This window comes from Callorhinchus milii, unplaced genomic scaffold, assembly GCF_018977255.1.
Source record: "Callorhinchus milii isolate IMCB2004 unplaced genomic scaffold, IMCB_Cmil_1.0 Scaffold8, whole genome shotgun sequence".
In the NCBI taxonomy this organism is placed as follows: domain Eukaryota; kingdom Metazoa; phylum Chordata; class Chondrichthyes; order Chimaeriformes; family Callorhinchidae; genus Callorhinchus; species Callorhinchus milii.
The window spans coordinates 1,392,711-1,405,039 of NW_024704749.1; the positions used below are offsets into that span (position 1 = coordinate 1,392,711).

Sequence of the window (12,329 nt, forward strand, 5' to 3'; positions counted from 1 at the left end):
GTAAGTTTGGGGCTGAACTGACTGGGTGCACGTGGTGATTAGTGAAAAGAATTGCAAAAAAATGCAGATAAACCAGGCTTGCAGAATGGGAAGGAATTTAGAGAAATGTGAAGCTATTCACTTGGATATTAGTCTTTGTTTTTATTTTTATCATTGGTGGTGGACCAGAGAACACCAAATTATTCAGGGATCCAGATTCCCAGGACTCGAGCAGAAGCACAGCCGGACAAAGCCCTAAACAATGCAAATGTCAACCTCAGCTTTATGTATGGTATAAAAGTTGGGAAATGTTGTTGAACATGTACAAAACCTTAGTTGGACCACATTGAATGCTGAACAGTTCTGTTTGCCACATTACAAGATTGGTTCAGATAGAGGCCATTTGGCCTATCTGTTCATCCCTTGAAAAAACCCACCAACCGTCCTCCCATCAGGGCATCAATCTTTTAAAATCAAACCAGTCCAGCGTTCTGGCCGCAAACACCTTTTCTGTTGCCAATTATCCTCATGTCTATCCTGAAATTCTCCTTTGCAACACTAAATCTGCGTCTTCTTGTATTGGTTCATTCCCATTAAAATAATTGATCGACCTCTAGAAAGGTCCTGAGTCTCCTCTGAAAATTAAAGGATCCCCAAACTTTGCTCATAATTCATTCCCCCCGCACTGACAATCATCCATATTGGTCTCCCCTGCACTACCTGGTCTCTGGAGCTTCCTTGTCCCACAGTGACTGTGTGCAGCCCTCCAGGTGTGGCATGACCAGAGCACCATATACACCAAGTGCATCATCTGGGTATCTGAACCCAACTGATTCAGTAATCTGGCCCAGGAAACATCCTCCCAATGTGAACAATGCTATTATCAAACAGGATTATTAACACATCGAAACCTCATCAGTCTCACCTTTGATTTGGAACTTAAACATAGATCTATTGAGTTGGCTCCCTGCCTGAAAGAGCATTGGAAATTGATTCAATAACAACAAAATTACATTTGAATAGCGTCTTTCACGTCGGGAGGACACCAGGGCGCTGGGCAATTAGTGTTTCGGACCCGAGCTGGGGATCGGGATCAGGGAGGGTGGAGGCCGGGGGTGGAGAAAGGGTGATCAAAGGCACTTTCTAAAGCAAATTGGATAGGTACTTGAAGAGGAAAAATTGCAAGGGTATGGGGAAAGAGCAGGACTGATTGGGTAGTCGGTCCAAAGAGCCGGCACAGACACAATGGGACGAATGGCCTCCTTCTGTGCTGTAATATTTTATGACAGACTTATATATAATGTACAGCACAGAATCAGGCCTCTAGGCCCACCTAGTCCATGCCAGTTTTTATATTCCACACAAGTCTTCATCCATTCCTTATCACCTCCCAAACCCTTCTCTTCATCTCTCCCTCATGTGAAGGCCTTGCTTTCTCTTGATTGCATCTACACTATCGGATTCAACCACCACTTCAGGCAAAGAGTTCCACATTCTCATTCCTTGAACTGTGATGTAGTTCCTAGATCTCCTCCTCACTACTTTGTGTGTCCTCAGGTTACTGTCTCCAATGGGAACAACCAATTTAGATTAACCTTATCCCTTCATAATTTTGAACACCTCAAAAGGTCCCCTCTTAAATGTCTATTCTCTCACAAAAAGTCTAAACTATTCAGTCTCTCCTGGTACCAGTAACCTGCCAGATCTGGTATCATCTCAGTAAACCTACACTGTACTCTTTCCATCACAGTTTTATCCTATATTTTTCCTACAACCTGAAAGTTGTTTAGGATGCAAATACAATTATGTTCAATCAAATACAAAAATTAACTTTGAAAAAAGTTCCATTGATGCTTCCCTCATCCCAAACTAGTGTCTGTCTCCCAGCTCCCCCCAACCAGATAACGTTAACACCTCCCAACATCTTCACCACATTTTCCCAAGAAGGAGATTGGTGCAGGCCCTGTTCAGATTTAGTCCATCCATTCTGTAGCTGGTTCCAATATAATAATCCTTGCATTTGATATATTGCCATATCACAACTTAGAGATCTCTCAAAACACTTCAGAGTATACTGTAAACAACAAGATTACATTTGTATAGCGCCTTTCACGTCGGGAGGACGTCCCAAGGCACTGGACAGAGTACAGCATTTCAGACCCGAGTTGGGGAGGGAAAGGAGGGTGGCCGATGGCATGGTTGAAGAGGAGGGTTTTGAGGCGGGACTTGAAGGAGGCTAAGGAGGGCGCGAGGCGGAGTGATTGGGGGATGGAGTTCCAGAGGTTGGGGGCAGAGTGGCTGAAGGCTCTCCCACCAATGGTGGGGCGGGTGGGTCGGGGACGTGGAGCAGCCAGAGCGGCTGAGTGGAGGGAGCGGGCGGGTTGGTAGGGGGTTAGGAGGTTACAGAGGTGGGGTGGGGTGAGGCCATGGATGGCTTTGTAGGTGAGGACCAGGATCTTGAACTGGATCCTCTGAAGGATAGGGAGCCAATGGAGTTGGGCAAGAATGGGGGAGATGGGGTCACGGAGTTTGGTGCGGGAGAGGACACGGGCTGCAGAGTTAGTCCTGGATTATCTGCAGCTGTGGAGGGAGGAGTTGGGAAGGCCGACAAGCAGGGAGTTTGCACAGTCGTGCCCGGAGGTGATGAAGGCGTGAACAAGAGTGAATCGATTGTACACTTTATGGGTGAAATGTGACAGCCAATTGTGCACAGCAATGTCCCACAAACAGTTGTTGATTGAGTGACCAATTTATTATTTTTTTGAAGGGATTATTACCCCTGGAAAATTGAACCACCAATCGACCAACAACTGGGTTCCTACTTAAAGCTACGTAAACAGAGGTGTGTGGATTAAGGAAACTTGCCCAACGTTTCGCCCTGCTGGAAATCCAACCCAGGTCCTCTCACTTGTGAGGCGAGTTCTCTAACCACTGAGCTAATATCCCAAGGATCTGCCCCCTTCTCTCCTGCACTCTCTCCAGCCACATCCTCTCAACTGCTTCTGCCTGTACTGAGATCAAGGCATCTTCACTCAAACGTAGAAATCTCTCACATGTCTGATGCTGCACCTTCAGACCATTCAATTCCCCCGTTAACCTTTGCCTAGTATTTCTATTCCATCGGTGCCAATGTTTAAATATTGAATTCTGGAAATACAAGCTGCCCATTTTATACAGAATGCTTAAAAGCTCTGCCATGTTTCTGGCTGATTCGGGAGCAGTCAAAGGTTTCCACAAAATACACAGAATATTGTGTTGTGAAATTTTATTAGCGCATCATTTTGTAAATCACCTTTTGTGCTTTTCTGCTTCCTAAACAGCACTTTTTTTTTTTTGAACGATTCCAAAAAGTCACATTTCTGGACAATACAAAGCAGTGCTTTCTCAGTGTGTGTGGGGCGGGGGGGGGGGGGAAGAGAGGAGAAGGACTGTACAGACCAAAGATAGGGGCACGGTGAGAGAAAGGTGGTGGTGCAGGGAGGGAGGAAAATACATCTCAGCCACAGAACAAAAGGCACAAAGAAAATCACTTCCTGCCAGGTAATGAGCAAAAAAAAACAATACATTGATACATTATGTACTTGGTGCTGGAGTGGCACCCCTACCAATAAGCAAACATAGGATTCAACAGCCACACACCCACCTTTTATTAAAGTTTCAGAAATCTAGCCTCAATCATCCCTTTTGCAGAGATTATTATTTTACGGAGCTGGGAAAAATCTTGTTGTCAGGGCAGAACAAACCTTAACAGCAATGTCAATCTGACCACTTCAAAGAAAGAAAAAAAAGAAAATTAAATAAGGGTCTTTTTCTTTCCTTACATTTTTCTGCGAGCAGTAAAGCAAACACTCTACACCCCCCCACCCTCAGTACAGCATCATCTTGTCTAATGTTCACCTACTGGCCTTCCTGTCATCCATCTGCTCAGGAACCACGTAGTGCATCCAAAATTGAAAAATAAAATGGTTTCCCTCAAAGTCATTCATGCTGCAATTCAAACCTTACAAAAAATATTTTAGCAAAAAACTGGAATACTAGTCTATCACAATCATTCTTCCAGCTCAGACTTTTCCAACCGCACCAGCAAACACTCATGTACAAATCGCTAATGCAAACAAGGTAGCTACTGCAGAAGCTTATGTACAGATGGAAAGCAGTGTTATTTTACACAGGTTTCTGTACACAAGGTCTATACAATTGTCATGGTGGCTTAATGTTCATAAAAACAACAAAAAAACACAACACCCTTCGCAGCTGTGACCAGAACATTAAGAGCTCACTGGATACTTTACAAAAAAAAAAGGACCCAATGCTAAGTGTAGGTTTTCCCACAGAAAAACTGCTTGACCAGGACCTCTTCCATCTTCTGGTAAGATTGAACAGTTAAGACTCTCAGCAGGTGAAGTGCTCCCAGTATTTATAAAGTAGTCGCATCTCCTAAAGTCAGCAAAGTTGAAGCCCGACTTGGAACCAACATTGGGGTAACAGACAATCCAGTCTCGGGGACATTCTGCAGCATCAGGTGACCTGCGGGTACCTTTTAAAGCCCAATGTCTGAAAAATATTGTGATGTTCCACATCTGTTCATTGATGGAGTTCAAGCTCATCCACACTAATAACCTTGCTGGGCATAGATGGTAGTGGCTGCTGTAGAACGTCGCTGCCAAACCATTTGGAGAGGTTGACAGGAGATCCGCTTCTCTGATGGAGGCCCCGAACAGTGGAGTTTTGCTGGTTCAGAAGGACTTGTGCCCCAGGTCCTTGTGCAGTTGCGTTTGGGGATTGGAGAACTGCTGGGAGGGAAAGGAAGGTTACTCTCAAAATATTTAAGAGCCTCTTGTGACGGTTACAAATATCAGTTTGATTTACATTACCGCAAACCATTGACAAGTCAGCCCAATACTACAACACTCCCCAGCAGATATCTATCTAAAGCAAGTTTAATAGCAGGAGCTATGTAAACATTCCACAAATCAGTCAACTGTTCTGACCCACATTGGATCTGCAATAGTTAATTAAATGTTATCGACATTTATCTACAAAGAGTAACTGCCTTTGGCGGTTGCATTTGTATCTGAAGAACGCTTCAAAGCACTTAACACTGCTGGCGGAAGCCAAGAGGGGTGCAGAGGGCAAAGATGATAATAAATCCTTGCATTTGATCCAGCGCCTTATCACGTTGTTGAGACGTCTCAAAGAGCTTCACAGGAAATACGGTAAAGTGGAGTGACTGTATTTAAATTTAAAGTGAATTAAAGATGACCAAAAGAGGGATCTTAAGCCAGTAGTTATATTCCTTTCCAATTCCCTCATCCAAAGGTTCAACGAAATTAATACTACGTTCAATGTTAATCTGTCAAAGTAGCTCACTGGCGTAGACGGCTCAGTGGTTAGAGCACTCGCTTTGCAAGTGAGAGACTTGAGTTCAATTCCAGGCAGAGGGCGAAACCTTGGGCAAGTTTCCTTACTCCACACAGAGCCTAATAATAATCCCTCCAAAACCAAAAACGATAATAAATTGGTCATTTTCAATCCACGACTGTTTGTGGGACATTGCTGTGCGCAATTGGCTGCTGCGTTCGCCCACAAATATACAGTCAATTCACTTTACAGTGTGTTCTGTGAAGTGCTTTGGGACGTCCTCCCGACGTCAAAAGCGCTATATCAAATGCAAGGATTATTATTATTATTATTATTATGCTGTTCATTAAGATGAGGCCCAGTACTTGTGTTTGACCACCAGGGGGCACCACGGAACAACAGTGGAACCTTATTATAAACATGTGTTGATATTCATGAAATCCCAACCATTGCAGTAACAGGACAGAGACGGCCTTTCAACCTCCCCGCAAAGACAGACCAACTTCCTGGGCATCAGATCACCACTTCCTTTGTGCGGAACGGTGCAAACTAGCCGACATTCACCCAGCATCAATCACCCGACAAACAACAAGACGAGCAGCCAACTCATTTGAACTTTTCAGATGAATTTTGGTGAGTGAATACTAAACAGAAGAAACACCCCCATTTTTGTGAAGATTTTCCCTTTCAAATGCAGCAAAGTTTTCCCAAGAAGCCCAGAGAAGCTGGCATTGAGAGCCAAATCCTAATAACTCAAGCGCAATCAACTTTGTTGGACATTTTGATTCAACCAAAAAGCACTCACTGTTAATGTTTAGTTCTTAAGTGTTACAGAAATAACTTTTGTACATCTGATGTGAGATGACAAGTTGGCACTGAAAAACAAATCAAGTTTTCTAAGTCTGCCATTCCCTTGCTCAGTGCGCGACTACATTTGTTCGATGCTCGAGTTGTTTAGTTAAAGCAAAGGCTTTAGATGAATGAAAGTGACTGCATTTTATTGTCCAGAGCTCACTGCTTAACACCTTACATGATATGGTCTGGAATGGTTACCTTGTCTCATGACTGCCAGGTGCTGGAGTGGTGCCCCGGATGACTGCATTTGTGTAGCTCGAGTGTTCAGCAGGGGGTGGCCGCTGGCTGGGAGAGGGTAGAAAGTCTGTCCAAGCAGGGGAGGGGGAATGCCCTGCAAATGGGACAGATCCACACCAGAAGGGAACAAACCTGCGAGAGAGATTCGAGAAACTAGGTATAGGCAAGATCAGTTCATTCAGCTTTCCAGATCATTTAGTGCATCAGTCACCGGAGTACAATTGTTTGGGCATAAGATTCCTCAGCACTGAAGTCACAAACCATTTCATTTTTACAGTGAGAGGAATTTCCAAAGATCGTGCTTTAACAGATTGAGACAGAATGTTGCTGAATTTACATGTTCAAAGTGAAGATCAGAAGGTCAAGCTGATAATTTTTAGGTCGAAGCATACTGGAGCCAGAATCATAAAAGCCCTTTATTCTGCTAAACATTCATAATCCTCTAAAGATTATAATAATTATTATTATGAAGGTTTATGAATTAAAGCAAGGACCCATGAGGGTCAGGGCAAAACTTTAGGCAAGTTTCCTTACTCCACAAATTTGTTTATCTCGCAGTAAGCAGGAACCTGGTTGTTAGGGGGTAATAAACCCTCCCAAAAAAATGTGGTCCCTCAATCCACGACTGTTTGTGGGACGCTGCTGTGCACAATTGGCTGCCGCGTTTCGCCCACAAAATACAGTCAATTCACTTTGCAGTATATCCCTTGAAGCGCTTTGAGACGACTCAATGGCACTATATCAAATGCAAGTATTATTAATCCATTAGAAAGAGGATTCAGTTTCTGCATGAATTGTTTGACACCGTTAGTTACGTGTACCCGATCACAGGGAGGTTTGTTCTGTGGGCCTATACCTCGAAGAACATGGACTTACTAAACCAATTTTACGTGGGACAGCAGATCTTCTTTGAAGAAATTCAATCAGAAAATATCTGGATTTTCTCTATTGCAGTAGTTTATCCAAGGTTAGCTCACTCGCTGCCCCCCAGATAATTCTCCCTTGCTCAATTATATAAGTTTGTTGAGCTCTGTAAGGCTGGGGGTTGGAGAAGGTGGGGGCGGAGAAAGAATTAAGTGTAGAAAACACGAAAAGCCATTTGAAAAGAACCAGCTTCAGACATTGAGCAAACTGCTGAATGGCTACTCACCTGCATGCACAAGAGCTGGATGAAACTGCTGTGGCGTCATTCCCTGTGCCAGCATCCTCTGGACTACCACTGGCGGCAAGTGAGGAGGAGACGATCGGACAAACGGCACATGAGAGACCAGGGGCGCAGGACAAACCGGACGAGAAAATGGAGATCCAGGAATCGGGGAAGCCCTGGTGGGAGTCTTTCTACCCGCCGACTTGGGTCTGTAGTCGTGGTCTTTGGTGAAGCGCATCTGATTTAACTGGGGAGTTGTACACGCTGATCTCGGAAACGTCGAAGGCCGCATCCCGATAGGAGACGTTCCCCTTTCAGAGTTTTCCAACAGGGACACGGGAGACAAGTGATCTGCACAAGCAACAGCAGGAAAAATGGCCAAAAGTTGAAGTGATTTCAGTGTCAGAACACACAAGCAGATGTCTAAAACAACAACAACTTGCATTTGTATGGTGCCCTTCATGCAGGGTAGCACCTGGGAGAGCTTACGAATGTTACAGCTGTGGTGCCGAGATGAAAATAGGTCTGATCGTCTCTGAACCAATTTAATCCGAAAACATTAGCATTTGCCATAATGCAGTAGTTATCCAAGGTTAGTTGACTCTCTGCCCCTGTTCCCTTGGGCAATTATATAAGGTTGTTGAGCTTTACAAGGCTTCTAGTTTAGTCCCTCCTTCCTTATAATAAAAATTAAATGCAATGCAACAAAACAGCAGCAAGTCAGACTCTGTAAGTAAGTTGGAGTTATATTTGAAAGACCGAACTGATCAAACACATGACCTGCACTTGGAAACTGGCAGTGAAGGGAATGGGCACCAGCCTGGCAGTGGTCGCACTCTTTCTCTCGCCTCAGAGTCAGAATTTTGTGGGTTCAAGCCCTACATCGGGACTTGGAATCAAAGTCTAAGATGACCCTCGACTGCAGTGCTGGGAGTGTGCTGTCAGAGGTGCCACCATTAAACCAAGGTCTTGTCTGCTTGTTCAGGTGGATGTTAGAGATCCCATGGAACTGTTTGAAAAGAGAATTTCTCCCAGCATCCTGGTCAACAAATCCCTCGAATAAAATTGGTCACTCACTCCATGGCTGTTTGTGGGACATTGCTGTGCGCAATTGGCTGCTGTGTTCACTCACAAAATACAGCCATTCCATTTTACAGTGGATCCTGTGAGCCACTTGAGATGTTTCAATGACATGAACTCACTATTATCAAATGCGTTTATCATTATAATATTTATTATACTTAAGGGCAGGTAAATGGGACTATTAAAGTGGGATTACAAATGCACAGCATGGAAATAGGCCAATTGGCCCAACCAGTCTCTGCTGGTGTTTATACACCACCTATTCTTTACTCCCTCCCATACCTTTCTATTTCCCCTTCTCTTATTTGAACGTCTTGAATGCATCTTTACTATCTGATGCACCCACTGCTTCAGGCAGCGAGTTCCACAATCTCACTACCCTCTGAGTCAAGTAGTTCCTTCTAAATTCTCTTTTAGATTCCCTAGTCGCTATCTTATACTTGTAATACTGAAAGGTTTACTCTCAAAAGAGCCAGCGGAGACATAGGCCAGAATGGGCTCCTGTGTTGTAAATTTCTATGGTTCTTAAATGTTCAGACCAATGCAAGTTCAGCAAGTGAAGTGATTAATGTAGAAAATCATCCAATACCTTCAATTAGTCCATGTCCATCCTCTGGACACTCTTTGGCCGCCTGATTTTCCTTCCCATCTTTCCCCTTCTCTTTGCTTTCAAACATTTTCCGAATTACTGAGGTAGGTGTGAAGGATGGGGAAAGCTGAAACACCAATCACACACTGTAACCACTGAACATCACAGCAAAGTACTGAAGTCAAGAGACAAGAGGAATTCTCACCATGTTAGTAAATGAAGAAGCTTGAGATGGTGATGCTGAATTCAGTCTCTGTTGATTTCCTGGTACAGGTGATCGGCTAATTCGCTGCTGCCTAGAATCAGGCAAGGTTTCATAGAATCAAAAACTACAGCATCGAAGGCCATTTGGCCATCAAGTCTACACTGGCAATCCCACTATCTGCCTTACCCCACACCCCCATTAAGTCTCCATCCTTCAAATACTCATCTACTTCCCTCTTGAAGCTCGTAGTGAACTGTACCACCTTACTCAGCAAGGTATTCCATGTCCCAACTAAAACTACAGGATCTCCCTGCAACTCAAACTCTGCTTCCCTACCAGTGGAAATAGCTGTTCCCCATTTAAGAACATAAGAACATAAGAATTAGGAGCAGGAGTAGGCCATTCGGCCCTTCATGTCTGCTCCGCCATTCAATAAGATCATGGCTGATCTTCTCACCTAACTCTGATTACCTGCCTTATTCCCATATCCCTCTATTTTTCAAGAATCTATCAGTCTCAGCCTTGAAAATGTTCAAGGACTGAGCATCTACAGCCTTCTGGGGTAGTGAATTCCATAAGTTCACTACCCTCTGAGTGAAGAAATGTTTCCTCAACTCTGTTCTAATTTTAATTAATTAATTTTAATTAATTTTAAGACTGTGACCCCTGGTTATAGATTCTCCTACCGGGGAAACAGACCCTCAGTGTCTACTTTATCAGCCCTTTAAGAATCTTATAAGTTTCAATAAGATCCCCCTAATTCTTCTGTACGTACTCTAGAGAATACAGCCCTCGTTTATTCAGCCTATCCTCATAGGTCAGTCCCCTCATCCCAGGAACTAACCGAGTGAATCTACGCTGCACCCCCTCGAGGGCAAGTATGTCCTTTTTTAAATAAGGACCAAAACTGCACACAATACTCTCGGTGCGGTCTCACCAAAGCCCTATACAGTTGCAGCAAGACTTCCCTACTCTTATATTCTAAACCTTTTGCAATGAACGCTAACTGCCGTTCGCCTTCTTAGTTGCTGCTGCACCTGCAAACTAACTTTTTGGGACTGGTGTACAAGGACACCCAAATCCCTTTGAATACTAACACTATCTAACTTCTCCCCTTCCAGAAAATAATCTGTTCTTTTATTCTTGCTACCGAGGTGAATAATTTCACACTTGCTAACATTGAATTTCATCTGCCACCTACTTGCCCACTCTCCGCGCCTATCTTTTTGCATCATCCTGAGAGCTCACTCTGCTGCCGATTAGTATCATCCGCGAATTTAGACACATTACATTCAATGTCCTCGTCCAGATCATTGGTGTAAATGGTAAATAGCTGAGGCCCAAGCACTGATCCTTGTGGCACTCCACTAGTTACATCTCCTGCCAATTCGAGAATGATCCGTTTATCACTACTCTCTGCTTTCTACCCGATAGCCACTCTTCTATCCATGTTAATATTTTCCCATTAATCCCGTGGGCCTTGATCTTGAGTAACAGCCTTTTGTGTGGCACCTTGTCAAATGCCTTCCTAAAATCCAAATATACCACATCTACTGGTTCCCCCTTATCCAACCTGCTGGATACATCCTCAAAAAATTCTAAAAGGTTAGTCAAGCATGACTTCCCTTTTGTAAAGCCATGTTGACTCTGCCTAATCTTTTTATGGTCTTCCAGGTATCCCATAACTACGTCTTTTATTAAGGACTCAAGAATTTTCCCTACAACTAACTGGTCTATAGTTTTCCCTATTTTCTCTCCCACCCTTCTTAAATAGTGGAGTTACGTTTGCAATCTTCCAATCAATGGGAACTTTTCCAGTATCCACAGACTTTTGGAAGATTATAGACATGCCATCCACTATCTCAGTAGCCACCTCCTTTAAAACTCTCGGATGCAGGCCATCCGGTCCAGGGGATTTATCGGTTTTAAGACCCGACAATTTACCTAGAACCATCTCTTTACTAATGTTAATCTCCCTAAGTTGCTCGCTAACATTGTCTTCTTGGTCCTCTATTTTTGGTATGTTTCCAGTGTCTTCTACGGTGAAGACTGTAGAAAAATACTTGTTTAATGACTCTGCCATGTCTTTGTCCCCTATTATAATTCCTCCGGTCTCTGCCTGTAATGGACCCACATTCACCCTCGCTAGCCTTTTCCTCTTTATATATTTGTAAAAACTCTTGGAGTCTGTTTTTATGTTCTTTGCTAGTTTGCCCTCGTAATCTATTTTCTCCCTCTTGATCAATTTTTTGGTCCTCCTCTGTTGTTCCCTAAAGTTCTCCCAATCCTCGGGTTTACTACTCATCTTCGCTGTTTTATAGGCTTTTTCTTTTGATTTGATACTTTCCCTAACTGCTCTAGTTAGCCATGGCTGCACCACCTTTCCCATGGCATTCTTATTCCTCAAAGGAATATGTGCTCGTTGGGAATTTTGCACTATCTCCTTGAATGTCTGCCATTGCTGGTCTACCGTCAAATCTTTAAGTTTAGTCTCCCAGTTTATTCTGGCTAAATCCTCTCTCATACCAGCAAAGTTGGCTCGATTTAAATTGAAGACTTTTGCTTCAGACTTAACTACTTCCCTCTCTAACTTAACGCTAAATTCCATCATATTATGATCGCTTTGCCCGAGAGGAGCCTTAAGTTCCAGTTTGCTGATCAGCCCTGTTTCATTACACAAAACAAGGTCTAATATGGCTTGTTCCCTGGTCGGCTCCTCAGCATATTGATCTAGAAAATTATCTCTAATACATTCTATAAACTCCTCTTCTATGTTACCTTTCCCAATTTGGTTGTCCCAGTCTATGTGCAGGTTAAAATCACCCACAATTAGTGTCTTTCCTTTGCTACATGCTCCACTAATCTCTTGATTT

General features: G+C 43.5%; 1 protein-coding gene across 4 annotated transcripts in view; it reads right to left on the bottom strand.

Moving 5' to 3' along the window:
• Positions 1–3,229: 3,229 nt before the first annotated feature.
• Positions 3,230–12,329, bottom strand: part of eif4enif1 (eukaryotic translation initiation factor 4E nuclear import factor 1) — a 33,662-nt gene continuing 24,562 nt past the window's right edge. For 3 of the 4 annotated variants that reach the window (XM_042337430.1, XM_042337429.1, XM_042337427.1), the window contains 5 exons: positions 9,457–9,547; positions 9,252–9,378; positions 7,583–7,930; positions 6,394–6,564; positions 3,230–4,772 (listed from right to left, as the gene is read on the bottom strand). In XM_042337430.1, the coding sequence (XP_042193364.1) occupies positions 4,564–4,772; positions 6,394–6,564; positions 7,583–7,930; positions 9,252–9,378; positions 9,457–9,547 (946 nt within the window). In that variant the 3' untranslated portion in view covers positions 3,230–4,563. The remainder of the gene's footprint in view (positions 4,773–6,393; positions 6,565–7,582; positions 7,931–9,251; positions 9,379–9,456; positions 9,548–12,329) is intronic. The other variant, XM_042337428.1, reaches the window with a different exon arrangement.